At 41.7% G+C, this 19,636-nt stretch overlaps 1 protein-coding gene across 1 annotated transcript; it reads right to left on the reverse strand.

The window, feature by feature from the left end:
* Positions 1-11,618: 11,618 nt before the first annotated feature.
* On the reverse strand, positions 11,619-16,499 carry LOC141464025 (carboxymethylenebutenolidase homolog). The gene is made up of 5 exons (XM_074146748.1): positions 16,285-16,499; positions 15,391-15,498; positions 14,138-14,280; positions 12,832-12,923; positions 11,619-11,798 (listed from the first exon to the last, which is right to left on the reverse strand). The coding sequence occupies exons 1-5, from the start codon at positions 16,497-16,499 to the stop codon at positions 11,619-11,621; spliced, it is 738 nt and encodes a 245-aa protein (XP_074002849.1).
* Positions 16,500-19,636: the final 3,137 nt, after the last annotated feature.

Here is a 19,636-nt window from a genome sequence, read left to right on the forward strand (position 1 = left end):
ACTACCTTCTTCTATAAAGAAAAGGAGGAGGGAAGGTGTAATAGCTATAATAAATAGGTATAATAAAGCTTTGAGGGGAATAACTAAGATGAAAATAAATTATTGCTCACTGACTCTTCAAAAGACAAGATAAAAGAACCAGAGGCAGGTCCAAAACAAACACAAGGGTCACACAGCAAGCCTTCAGCCATGGACACCTTGCCTCAGGAGAGCGTGGGTAACAAACATTAATGTGGTTTCATAAAATAACTGGATGGAGACACTGCAGAGGAAAAGCAATTAAATACAAAGATTCAACATCTGTCTCAGACTGCTGGAGGTTAGGAGAATATCTGAGGGATTTACTACATACTTCCTTGTTCTTATATCTTCCACAAGGAATTTGCCACTGAATGGTCTCACAGCCAGGATATAGCATTAAACGGTGTTTTATTCTCGTCTGGTTCAGCTGTTCTCATTCATTCCACTAATGAAATGTTGTGGTGGCACGAGTATGCTGCAAAGCCCCTTGGGCAAAGCTAGCAAGGCAAAAAACTCCACGGCCCTGTGCTGCAACTACTTCTCCCAAAAGAGCCCCATAGCTGCTATTTAAGTAGCTGGCGTGATTGTCTGTCCTAGGCTAACCTGTCACCTTTGCAGCCTCTCCCTGCTCAGGTGACAGCTTTCAGATAGGTTGAGGGGGTAAGATGGGAGGGAGTTTGCCTTGTGGGTGGAACAGGGACCTCACAGGACAGAAGGTTTCCAGAGAAGGAGTGGATGCCAGCCCTAAGCAGTAGGATGCTGGATTATTTGTCCTTTCTCTTCAAGGGCCACGTGCGAGTGCATTGTCTATGGGATGCTATCAGACGACTGGGCAGCAAACCTCCCCGTCTTTCTCAACAGACCGTTATTCACATACTCATCAGTCTTACTCTTTATTATAGACGCCACTGTCTCACCATGGATGGAAGTCAGACTCACCAGCCATTTTTTACAGGGGGTCGGGGAGGGGGTGGTGTTACACTGGCAATCCACCAGTGCTCTGGCACAGAGACATTAATGACAGGTTATACAGCCTGGCCAGAAGTTTGCAGTTCCACATTTGAATTCCTTCAAGACTTTCAAGCAAATGTCATGCAATCTTAGTGACTTATTAATATTTAAAGTATCTGTCTAGTCTTACTTCAGACTAAGCTGTCTCCTCTGACCAATCTACTGTAAATATGGCATCAGCAGTGGAAATCTCCCTACCAAGGTACTCCTCTGCTGGAAGGTGGAAGAACCAACTGTATCCCAAGGCTTGTCTCCCAGAAAGGCATAAAAGAAAGGAGCTTTAAAGCTTCCTAAACTTCCTGGGAAAAGCGTCTAAGTTTGATGTCTTGCCAATTCTTTCCCAGAAGCATGGCTGCTGGTGTGGCTGTTGCTGCACCTTCAAGGTGATACTACTGAGGGCCAGAGGCAAGAAATCAGGACTGGTCTGGAAATACATAATATGCAGAAACTGGACCCAAGTGACACTAGGGGGTGATTTTAAACTAAGGAAAAGTGCATTAATTGTATAGATTCATCTAGCTGCTTTGAAATTCAGTTCCACAGAAGTGATCTGTTAAATCTAAGCCCTTCTTAGCTGGGGACTCCCAGAGTCTGAGCTTCTGCTTTCCTTGCCGCTGTGGTCCAATGATCCATCTCTGGTATGAGATGACACTAAGTAAATACCTAGATACATGGATGGCTGAGGACCTGGGACAAAAGTGAATAGGGAAGAGACGTGAATATGCAAACAGAATCAAAAGAGGCAGAAAAACCTCCTTACTCTGATGAGACATTACTGGGTGGACATGTGGTGTGGGAGATATGGATTTCAACATCAACAACTCTGCTACCACAATTCTTCTGTCTCCACAGAAAAAGGAGTCAGGACGGTCTTTTGCTGTCTTCAGGCAGCCCTTGATCCCTCCTAGTCTGGGTTTACCTTCATGCTGTTCTACCCTGTAGGAGCTGTAAGACCTGTCTACTGCTGTGGTCCCTGGAGATTTTCCAGCTTGCACAGCCCATCCAGGGAACTTCCCTCTGAGAGATGATCTGCAGGCATGACACAAGCTATAGGATTCCCAGCTGTGCTTCATCCCTAGAGGAGCTCATACGCAATTTAAATCTTCCAGAGAAGAGATTTCATCAGCCTCTGAGACTGCATGAAAATTGAGGCTTCACTCATGAGAGGTTCAGAATCCTCCTCCAGAGAGTCAGAGAGAGCTACTGGTGCTGGTATGTTAGCAGAGATTGTTCCAGAGGGAAAAGGAATTGAACTTCCAGATGAGGCCTGTTCTACCTCCCGTTCATATCCTGTCATAACTGGTGGTTCCACCAGTTCTCAGCAATTTCACATACATGGTAAAACATTACTACGCTTTGTGGACAGGCTTTTCTCTTCTAATCCTCAGTTGCTAACCACAGAACCAGGCAGAAAGGATATGTCCAGGATAAACATGTCCATCCTATTGTGTCCTGAAACGTTCAGGTTGTCATCTTATTTGTGTTATTGTGCAATGGAAGGTTCTTCTGCAATGCTTTTTCCTTACGAGAAAGCTCAGATAGTAAGATTATCTTTTCAAAGAAGTCTGTAGTTTTGGCTCCTTGAGTTGGACGGTCCAAGCCTAAGCATCAAAGCTGCCAGCAAGTCACAGTGCACGCTAGAGGTGAAGACAGCAAACAGTGCTCAGCATTTCTCAAATTCACGCTCTCGTCGTTCCTAGCTGGACCCCAAAACTGCACTCACAGTTAGAAGTCTAAACACCAGAGATGTCACGTGAGGCAGGAACATATTATTATTTTTGACATATGGCAATGCAAACAGAAAGCTGTGAAAGGAGGTACTGAACAGGTTTGGAAAACTCCTGAGTAGGCTGAGCCAGTAGGAGTGGGCATACCAAGATGCTAAACCAAAATGTATTATCCAACCTATGCAAAGCAGGGAACAGAAAAGGAGATTTTGGCCTCGAGTCACATCTTGTACCCCCATCAACTCCATCAACTACAATTGAATTGCTTCAATTTGGAGCACATTTTGGCTCAAATTAAATTGCACTTATGTTCCAAAGGAGATAAGTTCAGAATTATTCCAACAAAATTATGTGTGCTATGGCCAGAAACTAGACCGAGAATAATTCTTTTTTTAAAAAAGTACAACCAAATAAACAAAAAAACCCACACAACCAACACAAAATAGTAAGAACTTGAATCCACAGTTCAATTTTTAAAAGATTTTATTTCCTGGACACTTCTAAAAACCTTTTTTTTTTTTTTTTTTTTTTAACTGGGGGGTGGGTTGTCCACAGACTTTCTAAAAACACAAATGCCAGTAATTTCTGGAGGAGTCCAGAGCACCCCAAGGTGACTGTGTATCATTGTCCAACCATCTAGTTTCCTGAGATAAGTGACATTGCTGCTCTTTACCGTTATGCACGTTTAGTTCATTACCAGCTCACTTCTGCTGAAAAACTTCACAGCGCAGCTGAGCTAGCCGAGATCATGGGCTTGCACTGCAGGAAGCTGCTCTTCCTGTGTGGGCACATCTCTATAGGTTCACTAAAGTTGTCGCTACAAGCATCAGTCTTTTGCTTAGATGAAATTCAAAGTGCTTTTCTCTGCAGTCACTGACCCAGACTTGTGAACGTGGCCAGCTGTCAGTAATAAAACCATGACATTAAGTAGATATTTTCCTCTGTTAGGAAAGACACAGATCAAAGCCTCTTTCATATGGGCCATACAAACTCTTTAAAAACTATCCATCTCTTGGGGTCCCTGCACTATACTCCGCTATTCCTTCAGAGGAGGAAATGGCTAGAGTATTTGTGATGATCTGGCTGGAGCATGAATTAGGTGCCTCTGTGTAATGCTGCCCAGTGGCTCTCAGCCACAGCTTGGAAAGCTGAAAGTTCTCCAGCTAATGCATTATTTTATTTCAGTGATCTCATGTTTAAAGCATCATTTCCTTAGTATTAGGCTTTCCCGTGGGGATCAGTAAATTCCACATTCAAAGAAGATTTTAATTCCTTGGTGAGTGACAAGCTGGAATGGCAATTTGATTCCTAATCCTTCTCTTGAGTGGTGAATGGAGCATCTTGTCATTAGTACATCAGACAGATGCTATTAAAGGTATCATGGGAATAGCAAACACCAGCAACTCGCAGTGAGCCAGCTGGAAAACAACAAGATTTGGGATGGTCCCCTCTCTACCTCATCAGCCTGCAGAGGTCTTTGCTCAGACCTTCTGGCCTCCCTCCTACTGTTTTAGCATGTTACAGTGCAGACGTCTTTCTTTTCCTTTCTCTTTCAGTTCTTTTCCTTCTTTCAGACCCACCATTTCCCAATTTGCCCGGGGGAAGAAGGAATTCATACTTATAACTTGTTCCACTTTGTTAATTCCTGTTTTATTTCCTTCTCCTTTGAATTGCTTTCCAGCTGCTTGTCTTTCTGCGGAAACATCCTGACAGGTTCTTCTTCAACTCATTTTGCATGTACCACTTGGCATCAGCCCAGCAGAACAAGTACATTTGAGGAGGCAGTGAAATTGGGGCTCAGCAATGGAAGGGGGTGGGTGAGATCCAAGAAAAATCCCAGATGCTCATTTTTCCCCAAGTTGCTTTTGTCTTGCTGAGGATTAACTTCCGTCATCCCACCAACTTCACTGTCTACCTCCTGCCTTTATTGCTGGGTTCAGCAATTCCTAGGAATTTAACTTTGCACTTTGGCTTTAGATCTACAAATCACCCAGCAACAGCCATGAAACAACACAAGGCCACCGGTCTCTTACAGTGCCACTGCTTGCAGGGTGATGGAGAAAGGCTAGACAGTGAGGAGTGCTTATCTCCTCAAAAATCTAGGGCACCTGGAAATAGAAATGTCTCCTGCCTTGCCTCTCCAGTGCTGACCCACTGCCTCTCCTTTGAAGCAGATCTCCCTTTAGCTCTTTCTCCACAGAGGGGCTCTGCCTCCATTTAGTAACCCAGGCTTTTTGCTCCCCTTCAACTACTATACCTCTGCTAATGATATCTAGTGTTCGGCCAGAGCTGATTCTTGGCCCATTAGGTAAGGGAAATGGAGGGGATGCATGGGATACCTGTGACTTTCAGGAAGCACCACCACTGCCAGTGTCTTTCCCCACCTGGACACCCCGCTTCTGCCTATCCTGCCTTCCATCTGCCTCCTACACCTTTCACTTGCTTATTTGTTTTTTCACCCTCCTGTCCTCACGCAGACAAGACTTATTCAACCGATCCTTGGCAAGCAAAAACAAGCTGCACAGGTAACACATATGTGGAACTAGTGAAGGTGGCCTGTAAGGGTCAGCCCCAGGTCTCTTTTCCCTGTTGTTCACAGTGGGTTTTTCCCTTCTCTCTGAGGTCCTTGAACCCTCTAATTTTCCCACAACTCTGTTTTTTTGCAACCAGCACCACTCTCTGCCCTCTTCAGTGCCTGACTCTCACACCTTTCCCTTTCACAGGCAATTATGTGCTCCCTCTTCCTCCCACCTGGTAACTGCACTCTTTGCCTGTTCCAGTTTCAGCACTTCTGTCTCCTCCTTCCCTGCCCTACCAGAAAGACCCTAAAGCTGTGCCATCTCTTCCTATTCCATGGTCTCTGCTGCTCTTCCTGTAGGCACCTGCTATAGGTAGCTTCTTGCAGATATTTAGTCTGCAAAAATAGAGAGAGAAGTGCAAGAGTGAGGTGTTACACAGATAATTAGGGCTGCACCTCAGCAGTATTTTGCAGAGGTAAAAAAGACAGGATTATGTGCACTCTAGCCATGTTGCCAGCCACTGCAGTACAAGCCCAGTCCCACTTGGAAGCCCTTTGGCTATGAATAATGATTTCAAACTGACATAACCTGCTGAGAATGTTTAAGCAAAGAGCCCTGCTGACAGGGCTACGCAGCTTTATCCTGGCTCAGGCTGCGAGTAGAACAAGTTGACGGCTGCTTGCAACAGCCTTGACAAAGCCAAACACAACAGTGTTTCTCCCTGCCTTGCTGTTAACCCAGCAAAGCAACGTCTGCAAAGCATGGGCTGGAACTGAGCAGCAAGAAACAACATTGCTGCAGGGCGGTGCTACTTCTGTTTTTCCAGCTTCAAGAAATTCTAATGATGTGATTTCATAGTTGCATTAGTAAAGTGGGCTCTACTGTTTCATTTATTTTTCTTCCACTCTTTGTCATATCCCACTATAAAGAGAGAACATTTATGAAAATACATATGTGATAAACACCCTGTATACATCAGGAATACACCTGAGCAGAAGGTGAGCTCTACTTTACCCTGACCCGTGGAGCCAGAAGCTGATTTTCCCTGTGGTGGATAACAGACACGAGTGAGCCTGCCCGAGGTTATCTCTGTGTCTCTCAGAAAGAAAAAATCTGAGGGAAGTCGGAGTTAAACCAGCTGGGTGAGCAGAACAGGGAACACCTGGGACAATAACAAATGCTCATTCTATTCAAACCATCTGACAGGATCACCTTACCTCATACTGCTAACCTACCCTGCTGCACACAGCTACTCCCAGCGACAGTCCCACTGGCAGGGAGAGTTTTCACAGCTCGCTGCCCTCTAAAGCAGCATCACAGAGCGTTGCAAAGCACAGTGTTTGCAAATATACACAACAACATGCGAACTACCCCTTCCCCCTGCACCTCTTTCCCCTTGCAAACACCAGTACCTAAAAATTACCTTCAGCTTTTTGCTTAAAGGGGTTAGAGGAAGCAATAATATTTTATCTTTACTGAAGGACATGGGGTTTTTACTTGTGGTTAGTCACCCACTTGAGGCATCTTGGCAGCTTTCTTAATTGTTGTTAATTAAGGAGTCTGGCAAAAAAGAAAGAACCTTAAAGAAATTGTCAGCAATCTGTAAGCTCAACACCTGGAAGAAAAACTAAAGAACGGCTTAATAGTGCAGTTGGAATAATTTGCAATCCCCTTAACAAATAACATTATCATAGCTTTGCTGAAGTTCATGGCAAACTACCAGCCCAGATGCAAAATTTCCTCACCAGCTCTTTATATAGCAGTGGCGGGAAGGAAAGGAAATGTATTGCCACAGGTGCCACCATCTGCTCCATGGTCTGAAAGGCAAACTTTGTTTTGGAGCTTTATTAGCCCATTCCACTTCCCACTTTCTGAAATTCAGCATTCTGTTATTTGCTGGACTTTGATGTACTTCAGTGCCAAAGATGAGAAATGGGCAAATAAATAAAATGTCCTGAAGGAGGTTTCTGGGCATAAAGAGGAGGCAAGCACCAAACTCCTATCACTCTTCCCATGGGAGCCCTGCAACAAAGTACTCTTCGTGGGTTTACCTTTATTTTTTCTTATCTTAAATGAAATGAAGCCAGATTGTTTTGTGTCCATGTGACAAGACTACCTATCTGAAAAATGATCCCCTCACTACACCTTTCTAGAGGCTAAGCTACCACTCATTGCCTGCAGTGAAACACATTGAAGTGTCATTAGTTAAAGGAACAAAGTCCAGTTTGATTAAAGCCTGTGCTAGGTAGGCAACTACAGTCCTAAATAACAAGCTTGGTGTGCCTCTGGATGTGGCCAAAATGAATTACAAGGCCCTCAGATAGGCTGGAGCTGAATCTATGGATGTAGTCACCTCTACCATGTCTTCCATCAATTCCCCAAGTTCCATCGAGTTCAACTTCTGGTCAGTCCTCTAGCCCTGAAGCCTCACTAATCCAGCACAGCAATTGTTCAGCTTCCTCCCTAGGGTCTGCTCTGAAGAAGACAAAGACAAAAAAACCCTCCAAGACCTAGCAGCAGAGTTCCTCAGAGCCAGAGGTTGCAGCTGAGGAAGGAGAACTGCTCCTCACGCTAGCGCAGCTGGCGCTGTGCAGAGGGACATATTTTTAAAGCAAGTGCAGAGTCTTTTATAATCTACCATAAAGCATAGATGCCATCCTGCCTGCAGGCTAGAAGATATTAGATATTTTTTATACTGACTGAGTGCACGTTATCGTACGGGAATAATTGGCACTGCTATGTATGCATGCGCATGTGGGTGGGTGGGGACAGTGCTTCTCTTCGTCCTTGCTGACTATGGCCTGTACATTGAAAGCCCATTCCTAATTGAAGTTTAGGAGTCAAAAAAAGCTGAGAAAAATTATTAAGATAAAATAGTGACTATCCATTTTAGACATCACAGTAATAAAAAAAATTCCAAATCCAAACCAAAAAAAAAAACCCAGTAAATGCTAACTTGACAGAGAGGAAGTCAGAAAATGGAGCAGAGTTGAAAAGTCATCTTGTTGATTAAAAATTTTTGCCATAACGATTACACTGAAAACCCATAAAAGAGCTCCCACTCAGTGTTTAAAAAAAGTGAGCAAATGAAGTAGAACTGGAAGTTAAGTCTGTGTATTATTGAACCGATTAAAGATGTCAAATGCTACCAAAATACTTCTGCCAGAGAGCAGAAATCAGAACCTGGAATTCAGCTTCCAAGAAGACAGAGGATCCAGTGATTCATATTCAAGCTGTGTTTAGTATTTTCTTTTATATATGGGACCTAACTCTTCTTGCAAAGAGGAGATTATCAGCGGTGGACAGGATACGTGCTCTTGTTCTTCAGGGCTCTTATTTCCACCATGTTCTGTTTTGTCCTATGTATCTCCAGTCCCTGAGGTTTTCCTTTGGGAGACCTCTTTCACTTTAGTCCAGATAAGTTTCTTCACTCAGGCATCAAGGTTTCCTCGCGTGCAGTCCATGAGCCTTCCTCAGTATAACACTCTCTCAAGTGACCAGAATCCCACTCAGTCTACAAAAGGTGAGATTAAGGCTCTTCTAGGTTCTCCCTTCCATTTTGTCCACGTATCAGGTGATTGTCCCCAATAGGGTCTCAGTTCCCCATATCCACAGGGTTACCCTCAGCCCATTCCCTCTGCCCTCCTGCTCCCCTGCATCTTGGTTGTCCCCAAAATTTCCTTAGTCTGCTTCCCTCCTGTACCCTCCGACAACCCCTACACGAGCGGTTCGGGCTGCCTGTGTGCTGACCGGCCAGCCAGCAGCCTAAATAATACAAAGTACCGATGAATTCACACCACACCATTTTGCTCAGTGCAGTGAGTCTGTCTCCTCTGTGCCGTCCAGATTTTCTAGAGATGTAGACGAACTAAATAGCACTGAGGACTTCACTGTTTTGTCAAATTTGTTTGGAACAGATCAAAGGGCTCTAAAGTTACTGGGAATGAACTGACAAGACAGCACAATGCCCAGAGGATCAAAAGCACCTGCATGAGGTCCCCTGATCAGGCCTCATGCATTTCTACTATGTCTACCCATGCATTTTTTCTGCAGCTAATTTACCTTATGTGAAAGTTGCTAAGTTTGACAGAACTGAACATTACAAACCTGAGTTTGTAATATCTAACCTATACACCTATATGTCAGTGTTCTCTAGACACAATGGATATTCTCAAATGCGAGTTTTGAGAATGTGTGTGCAGGGGGGTTTTAGTAAAGTAAATGTTAACAGTGGCAAAATCCTGAGTTTTCCATCTTAGGTGCCATACTACTACAAAAACAAATACACAATGAAATGCAATACCTGTCCTACAGCAAGCCACTCTGAATTCTCCAAGGACAATTAATTTTGACAAAATCCTCCTCAGTTTCACAGTCTTCCCTTGTCTCAGGAGCAATTTGGCAAAGCTTAGCCCAATTCCCCGAGACATCTGTTCAGTCACATAAAAAAACAAGCTGGAATGGTTTGCCAGCCAAGATATTACCTTGTGAGAAACCAAGACTCTTTTATTTAAAATCCATGTGAGACAATAGTTGTAGGGAGTTCAATTTCATCATCTCTCTCTGTTCTCATGGCAACCCTGATAAAGTGGGCATGAATCCATAGCTCAGAATTGAATTCACACTTTACAGACTATCCATCTGAAGCACATGTCCATGTTGCTTTCTTCTGGGAAGATTTGTGCGCTGCTCTCCCTCCCGTTACCCCAGAGCTGCACAGGCACATGTATCAGATGTGCCTGCACCAGTGAATGGAGGTGTCTGTCTTTTTTCCCATGTGAATTTTCCCACGTGAAACCATTTCTCGTCTGGATGCTGAGTCCAGAACCATGTCAGGTCTAGCAGGAAGGACACTGTATGGCCCTTCCCTCCATCTGTAGGTCACCGGGAAGCCGTACAGATCCAGCGCAAGGTCAGGATCAGGGAGGGCATCATGGAACTTCTCACCTCCCAACGTGGAGGGACTGGTTTTGCCAGCATGACTCATGGCAACAATGACCTGCAGACCTGAAGAGGCTTTCTCTGCACTGGCTAGACCCACTAGGAACAGGCTTATCTCTCCTGACAGCAAGGAGATGCGAACACGATGTGCAGTGTCCAAACCAGAGAACAGCACTAATCACTGACCGAGGGCATAAGCAGAGGAGCAAGGGAAGCTTCTGGACTTTTACCATGAAATCTTTTTGAAAGACAGGAGAGTTTCTTTAATATCAACTCAGTGTAGCACAAGGAGAACTATCTTCTCGTGAGAGCTACATCGTGCATTGCAGGAGGAAGGGGAAGGAGTGACATGAAGAAGGGGTTTGTGATGAAGGAGTGGCTGAAGAACTGCTGATGATGTGGGACCTGGCAGGAGACTGTGAAGCAGAGGCACTATGGAGTTCAAAGACATGTGTGTGACTGCAGCTCCACCACAGACCACTTTGGGGTGACCTGGCATGTGCCACTGGCTGGTGGGGAGCCAGAGGGAAGGTAACCGTGGGAGGGAGCTGGCGGGCATGGCCGGTAGAGGTGACTGTGAAAAGAAAAATATTGTGGGGCAATGGATACAACTAAAGGGCTGCATCTTGAAGGATAATATTCTGTGACAGCTGAAGGGGTTCCCTGGGCTCACAAGTATTTCACTGGGGAAACTGGGCTGTGTTCACTACAATATCTTAGCCACATCTATTCTCTCAGCATCACAGTTGCAGGCAAGACCTCACCACATGATTACTGTGAATTACGCTGAGGGGGACCAAAACAGCAGAAATAGAGTGATGTTCCCCTAGTCACCGGGGATGGGCTGTGCTTTACAAACCCGATACCTAATTAAATCACAGTAGAGAGTAACCTGACGATACTGGCACGATTTGTGGTTTTTTTTATGAACTCTGAATAGGATATTCTGTTTCCAAGAAAATATCCCAGCCTTCCAAATCAGAACTATATTTACCTCAAAGAAGAAAACCTTGGAGATTAAAATCTCATAGCTCAACAACTCTAAACACAGCTTTTAGCAGAGCATTTCTCAAGTGTGGGCAGTTTCAATGATTTTTTATTATACTGACATTAATATAAAAAAGTGAAACTTTCAGGTTCTAGAAAATATCTGACATGAATTTCTAATAATTTTAATATATACAAGATCAAATTTATAAATCTTTTTTACATTTATAGCTTTCAGCATTTGAAAAGCCATTTCTAAGCATCTACTTACAAATTAAGTGCAAATAAGTAGTGTTATTACAATAGTTTTACAAAACATTTTGACGGTTTTAAGAACATTTTAATCAATATAGTCTGTATTTTTTTTTTATTTCCTGCAATAATTGATTTATTTTATGGGCATTTACTTATGCTAAAGATATTTATTCAGCCAGTTGATCATATCCTTTCTTCCTTCCTCAATATAAGGTTTATCTTGAGGATTGATATCTTCTCTTTTGCGATGTACAAACCCATGCGTCTGTCCAGGGTAAATTTTAACTTTATAATCAACTTTACAGTTTTGTTTAAGCTTCTGCTCCAGTAGGGTGACCTGTAACACAGAATGTTCCACGTTGGCTGAGTACAGAGTTAACATGTTATGTATTTACAGTCATCAAATTGTCCTGTTTTTTTACTTTTCTGGGAGACAGACACAGTGTGTCCTTGTCATTGTTTTCTCTCCTACTAATTTTATACCCAAATGTATTTCTGGTACTACACTTTCTGTATTTAACTAGGCTTTTTTCTCCAGTAGAATAACAGCATGTGACTGTATAAAACTGCAAAAAAAGTATATGGGTTACTGTAATAACACCTGTAAAGGTAGAAACACCTATTGCTCAGTGTCATGAGAGGGTTAGCATGTAGTGATCACTTTACAAGTTACTGCTGATAGACCTCATAAAAAAAAAAAAAAAAAAAGGAGGGAGGGGGAAGGCAAGATTTTGAATAAATTTGAAGTTGAGGGAGGAGAAGCACAAAATCGGCTGTTCAAAGCTACTGACACTTTTGGCAGGGAAATTAAAGCCAACACCACTCAATGAAAGCGTATCTTCCTCTTTGATTCCCTTGGTGGATTATCATCTTTCTCCAGTCATTCTCCACCCATGCTCCCCAGGAAGGCTGTTGACAGAGTACCAGAAAGGAGAAGCTCTGCACAACAGTAGGAGAAGGAAAAGGGCTATACTAAAAAACCCTTACGGGATTTTTTTATTCTCCTGCAACTAGTGGTTCCACTGGTACAGGTGGGAACTTTCTGCTGCTTTTATGCATCATCAGTGTGATTAAAGAGGGTCTCCTATCTTAACAGAAGTCTTGCTTTGGATTCTTACTCTTTTCCTCCTAGGAACTCATATATAAATCATCCATATTTTGCAACAGAAACATAAAACATTTTTTAGGGTCACTGTAAAACTTTTTGATTTGGGGATAAATAACATAAATTTTTGTAGGACTACTGTAAGAGTTAGTGAAAGAGGAAGAAAAGGGCAAATTAGTCTTCTACTTTTGCTTAATTAAGTATCAAATTACAAAACAAGCATGAAAAGCATTAAAAAGACAAATATTTCTGATAGGAAACTCACCTGCTCCAATGGGATGTAGTCATCCTTTTCAGCAAAAATGAAAAAAGTGGGATGAAGCAAACTGGATCTGTCGTCAAAGAACTTGATCACTCCTAGGGAAGAAGGAGAGGCCAGTATAAGGAGTCATGCTACTTAAAGTGGTTAAATCACTACCAAAGCTATACCATCAAAATAAAAGACATTCTGTTCAGTCAGAGTTGATCAGCTTGTAACGGAATTAAACACGCTTTCCTTAAAATGCTTTTTTGTTTTAAGAATTTCCTGTGTTTTGGGATGTCATTAAAGATAGAAAGACCGTCTCTGTCTGAAAAAGTCAGGGAAGAATTGTTACATTTGTCCCATTCTTGTGATTTTCTTTGGGCATCTGCTTCTGACTGCTGTCAGAGACAGGGTCCTGTGAAAGACTGACACTTAAGAGCTGCTTGCCTCTAGTCTGGCACAGCCATTTTTAAGATCGTTGTAAATAGTCATCATTCCAGATACAGTGTTAGGACTTCAGTGTACATATATTTATACTAATATAAATTAATAACAAATTGATATTGCAATTTGGACTGTTCAAATATATTTGAATTTAAGTAACAATAAAACTGACTGGCTACCACCCTGGCCATTCTGAGAGTTAAAGAATGGTTAATATTAGTAACAAGGGGCCACTGCCAGGAGTAACATTGAGGAATAATGTGTTCATGTCCTGACTAGAAGGTCTGCAGCCTGTGCAGCCCCCAGCCCATATGACTTATTGGCAGAAGACCTTGCACTCTAACAGAAATACAGCAAAAAGGTTGCAGTGTATCACTACTGCTGTGTCTTTCCCTGTTAGCCCAATGGGGGAATAGAGTACAGACGTGTGTCAGACAGGTTTTTCAAACAATGAGAGCCAGACAGCAGGAGGCAGCAGCCTGTCCTAGGATTTCTGCAGACTGAGGCAAGCAAGATACCGTGGCGAAGATCCACCCCATAGTAACTGCTGACTCCTAAAAGATACAAAAGATAATGCCCAGAAACCATTTTGTCATGGCCAGCCAAGAGGAACCTGAGCCATAGTGAGGCCTCGGCATTTGGTGTCCCTTCTGTGTTACACAGAAGCGATCCTGGCCATGCCACTTGAATGCACAGATCTTTCTGGTTATGATTAAGTGCAAAAATGTGAGTGTGTAAAATGAAATTGCTTAAAGATTTTGTATAATAAAATCACCCTCTTCCATAAGATGTCACATTGAATTTTGTTACAGTAATACTCCTACAGAGTAAGCTCTTGCACCAGTCATGTCTACTCAGAACATAATAGGCATTTGAGACCTACCATAGAGGGACACCCCCGTCTTCAAATGAGGATTTTTCAGCATCAGGTGTTGTACTGCTGCTCCACCCCAACAAAACCCAATGACACCGATCTTCTTCGCACCACATTGCTCACTTAGATACTTCAGGATGACATCAACTTCTCTGAGACATGTAAATGAAAGTGAATTAAGGCTCTGCTGGCTCTGCTCCCCTGGCCTCCAAGGTGGCTGCTGCTCAGAGACCGGCTGGGCATCGGTCTGCTTGTAGGAAGTGGTGAGTGAATGTCTTTGCATCACTCCTGTTTTATCTCTTTCCTTCACTTATCAAACTGTCTTTATCTCAACCCATGAGTTTTCTTGCTTCTGTGCCTTCCATTCTCTCCCCTGTCCATCTTGGGGGGAGTGAGCGAGCAGCGGTACAGGTGCTTGGCTGCTGGCTGGGCTCAACCCACAACACTAGTTTACTATTATTCATTTCTGAAATACAAGAGAAACTCCAGGGGAGAAGACATAGGGGAAAATCAGTCTTCCTAGATCACTGTTACTAGAACCTAAGGTGATTTTATAAACAGCAGCCAAATTAATTTCACAAATGGCAATAGTTATAGGCTAACACAAATAAAAGTTTGAGAGACAGCCAGTCAAGAGCATCCCATTATCACAAATGTGACTATAGGTAAAATCTCTCTCATCTGGGAAACAAATATTTTATGAAATTGTGGAAGTAAATTTGAAATTGTTGCTTCAAAATCAGCAGTAATATTATGCAATCAAGCTATGTGTCAGACAAAAATGGGAAAAAATATAGGTGGAAGAATCGGAAAGTAGTATGCTTTGAACTAGCTGGGATCTGATGGGGAGCGGGACCAGTGTTCTCTAGTTAAATAGTGTCTGGTGACTACATATGCGCCCGCTCTGAAATCACAGAAGTTGTGCCTGCCTGTGGGAACTCAATAAAACTGAAGTGGAAGGAGCGAGCTGCATTTTCTGGCCTTTGCTGGTTCTTTTCTTCTGAGTCATTCATCTCGCTTCTACTCTCTGCACAGGGAAATGGTGGGCACTTTTATTCTTGTTCAAAGTTCTACTTTTCTCCAAAAAGCACCCCTCACAAAACTCTAAGTTTGACCCATGAGCTGCATGAAATTTCTGTTTGTGACCATCCAGCTGTATTTGACCCGTTAATAATTTAAGATCTAATCCTGCATCTTCACTGGGGCAAAAATTCCTATGAAAGAAGGATGTCCACTCGCTGGACAAAGAACAATGGTTGTACTTGTCTATTTTGCCGGCATTTCGGGTTTTCAGCCAGTCATCGAAAGTCGCCCAGTCATTAGAAGGTTTCCAAGCTTCTTGTCCCACAAAAAAATCAGGGCAGATGGCTCTGCAAGAAAAATGAAAACATTTTATGCCCGTGAAATAATATAGAGAAAGGGCTGAAGGGAAGTCTGTGTAAACTATACAACAAATTAATTTTCTTGAATACACATAGAATTTAATCTACATCAAAACATCATAGAAGCAACCCTCATTACTTTTCTATGTCTTAATGAGAAGACTTAGTATAACTTCCAGATACATTTTGTGCTGTTAAAATTAATTGATTAATTTGACAAATAATTAACTGCAATTGAAAACCCTTACTGCTTTCCTATCGAATAAAAAAACCCACCAAACTACAATTTACATCATACATACGTTTGGGCTAGAAGTAATGCTAACCCAGTAACACAGGGAAGAGGATACCCAATATGCTTTTCGTATATTTGAGAACCGGTTTCTTTCTCTGGCACAAGCTGGTACACTTTACCTTCACGCAATGACTTTCAGCTTCTCTGGAATTTTTACCGTAACAGCAAAGTTTCACAGACGCTATGTCGGGAGGGAGGAAGCATGCTGCTTCAGACTCATGGAGGATGGAAGATGAAGAAATAAGATTTTTTTGCTATTTCCCCTCTCTTCTTCTGTCCTTGCCTACTACCTCGTTACGGTAGGACTACTCAACTATGTTAGACTTCTTACACTGTTTTAACAAACAGGAAACTCTTTATAGAAACAGATAAGTGAAGTCTATGGAATTATTTGTGTTCATATGGTTCATATTAAAAAAAAAAAGGAAATATAAACTTTCTTATTAAAAAGACACTTTGAAAACAGTAGTATTTCTTACATATATCCATTAGTTGTTAGCATATCAGCCATGTATCTGGTGTTTGGGAGTTGCCATCCAAATATATCATGAATCACAATCACAGCTCTGTCTGTGCTGGCAGGTGGTTTGCAAACATACGCCTTGATGTGCTCAACTTGTACTTCCTGCCCACGGCCTCCGTAGTCAAACCTGTCTCCCATATCACAGGGGCAGGGCCTTGATTCGTTAGCCATGTGTAACACTAAAGAACAAAAAATATTCAGTTGTGAATATCCCAGCATACCGTACTGAAAAAGATCAAAATACAGTGGTATCATAGGCTGTCGAATCTTTGAATCATTACAGCAGTATTGTGAATATAGTGATTACTGTTACATCTAAAATGCAAAATTCGTCAAAAAGCCCATTGGGTTGGTTTTTTAATACATAATAATCTTGTTAGAGTTACTTATGTTACGAACTCTTCAGTGGGGACTGGTACTTAACTAGGGCTTCCATGCCCTACAGTAATACAGTAAAAATAAAGTTGGGTCCAACCAGCCAGACAACCATCACAAATTATTTAAATAGTGGTAAAGCCAGTTCTTTCACACTTCTTCATGTGTATGTCCTTGTCAGGAAGGCAGAACTTTCTTTACTGTAGACTGTAAAGGCTTAATACAGGACTTAGCATTTTGAAGAAGAAAAAAAAAACCAAAAAACCCCACAGCTACTGTGTAGAAAGATACAATTACACTTAGATTAAATGTGATATTTTCCTCCAAAGACTTAAAATATTCCATAGCTGGCTTTTTCATTGTCAAGAAATTATTTTTCTAAACCAGCTTTAGCACCAGATATTGCAGACTTTTGAAGGAGGATACTTAAGGAAGGGGCCAATAAAAATACAGCAGTGAAAGCCAGAGTAGAAAATCACATTTATCGAATATTAAATAAGGAATGCATTCAAACCCCAAGACATGAAAAAAGAAAACTAAACATAAGGAAAAAATCCTTAAGCTGAGCTAAATGTTTTATGAACAAGGTAACAGTAGGGCATGGTTAATTTTTTACAAATTATTGCTTAAACTAAAATAAACAAGTAATGCACAAAGGTCAAAAAATGCCAGCTGAATCTAACACAGATTTATGTAACTCCTTGATCTCAAGTTAATGGTTTTATGCCACTGACTGTAGGTTAACCAGCTGGGTAAACTGACTGCACATTGATGCAAAATGACTCGAATAACATATTTGAACATGCACAGAATAACTCCAAAGAATATGGAGAGAATGTAGATAAAGGTAAACTCTCTACAGATAAATTGCGTGCACTAGGAAAGTTTTGTTAGTACAGAAACAAAGATGTTCAAACTTGGTTACGCCAAATATACTCACAGGGACAAATGGGAAAAAGCAGGTTACTGAACAGTGCCTGAACTAGTCTGACTTCCAAAGCTGAGGCACTAAAGGGACAGCTTTAGGAAAACAAACAAGGAAACAGCCCTACAGCCAGGAGATTTGCACAGATTACCAGGGACCAAGATGTTCTGGATTTGCAGACTTTAAATTTGAGAATATCCCAAGCAGTATTAGCAGGGCTAGGGTTGCAAATCTTGGGAGATTTCATTTTCACAGATCAATTCAAGACAAGCTGTACCTTATTTGAAAGCATTATTAACTCTGGGCACATATTTGTACTAATCGTCTACTTTTTTTTTTTTTAATAAGCCACACCCACCCATAGGTGTTTTTTTCCCCACATGTAGTCTCACATATAGGACTTCTAATTTAAAATAAGTCTACCAGGAAAAAAAAAAAAGAATTAATAGATGAGCATGTAAGACAAAATACAGTTTAAATATATAATAGGAACGAGTTGATAACTAATTTTCCATCCACAAAATATTTCCTTTGGATTAGACTAAAATATAACAAAACCAGCAGCTGAATATTAAAGAAACATATATTTCAGAGCTTCAGAAACACAAACGCAATGCCATTGCCAGTGAGTATATCCTTAAGGGCTTTAATTGCAAAGATTTCACATTATCTGATAAAGCAAAATGTAAAACCTGAAATATTTAAAGATGCAGCTCTAGAAGCTGAGGAAAACAGCTCCAGACACAAGCCTGTGAGGCGTAGTGTTGGCTTGTACCGTTTATAACCCTTTATAACAGACTTGCAACCTTTGTAGCATAATCAAAACGTTTTGGGGTTTCTACAATTGCCATAGTATGCATTACATGCAAATCGCACCTTTTTCCATTTCTGAGATGCTACTGAAACATTGCTTAAGAAATGCTCCCCTTCTCTTACATCCAATGAAGATACTCTTTTAGGAGGATCTGTGAACCCACAGCCACTGTTCCACCACCTCCACCTGCAAGCACTTGAGCATTTGAAGACCAAACAATAACTTCAGTTTTCAGAAACTTGAACCTACAACCAGGAAAACATAAAGATATTGCTGTGTGGCTCTTTCACTTTCAACAGACTCTCCTGAGTGGTCTTCCTCACCTCAGGAGGGAAACTGAGAGGTTTCTGAACCATCACCTCAAACAATTAGGGAAGAAAGTAGCACCTTGATGGCATTTAAATGGGCAAGCGCTCCTAAGAGTACATCATAGATAAAATGAAAGTGCCCCAAAGATGCCGAGTCAAACCTCAGCATGCACTTGTTTTACGTTTTTCAGCAGGAAAAGCCATAGAAGTTTTTTAAAAAAAAACAGAATAAACAAACCCCAGACATACCTGTAGCACAGCAAGTGCACGAGATCGGAGCGGCAGGTCGCGGGAGCTCAGGGTGGACGGTTACCCCTGAGCGTACTCCCAAAAGAAAGTGCTAACTCACAAAACGAAAGGGGCGAGTGCAGGGATCAGGTTTCTTCAAATAAGAGCTACGTCAGTTACTGCCTTTATCTTTGCATATCGCAGAGTCACAGAGTTTTAAGAGCCTCTTTTTAAGCCGTTATTTTTATTGCCAGTGCAGGCAGGGGGTGCTACTGCCGGGAGTACTGCTACAGCCGAGTACCAAACCTTCTTTTCAACTTACACAAAATAGGAGTAAGCACTGGAGGTCTTTCTTTTCTTTTTGGCTTAGGAAACATGTTGACTTTGCTGCGCAATTCATTTAGACAAAACTTTTTTCTTTTTTTTTTTTAAAGGGTGTTTCTTTGTTTATAAAGGATGGGGTAGTATCACTTTTAAACATTATGTTGGCATTATTATTTCCTTAGATTATTCATCCATAGGTAAAAGACATTTCTAAAGTCATTAGCGGGTGAGGTAGTGAAGTAGACATCATTTCAAAGCTCTATACATAGCAAAGCTTATATAGTATAGGAAGAATATTTTCTCTTTCAGAATGAAAATAAGTAACATGTAAAAA

This window comes from Numenius arquata, chromosome 4 (assembly GCF_964106895.1).
Source record: "Numenius arquata chromosome 4, bNumArq3.hap1.1, whole genome shotgun sequence".
Classification (NCBI taxonomy): Eukaryota; Metazoa; Chordata; class Aves; order Charadriiformes; family Scolopacidae; genus Numenius; species Numenius arquata.

Coding starts and splice junctions, on each gene's coding strand:
- LOC141464025 (XM_074146748.1), bottom strand. CDS start 16,499: ATGGCTAACGAATCAAGGCCCTGCCCCTGTGATATGGGAGACAGGTTT. Junction 12,924..14,137: donor GACGGGGGTGTCCCTCTATG/GTAGGTCTCAAA, acceptor CTTCTTCCCTAG/GAGTGATCAAGTTCTTTGAC. Junction 11,799..12,831: donor ACTACATCCCATTGGAGCAG/GTGAGTTTCCTA, acceptor TCTGTGTTACAG/GTCACCCTACTGGAGCAGAA.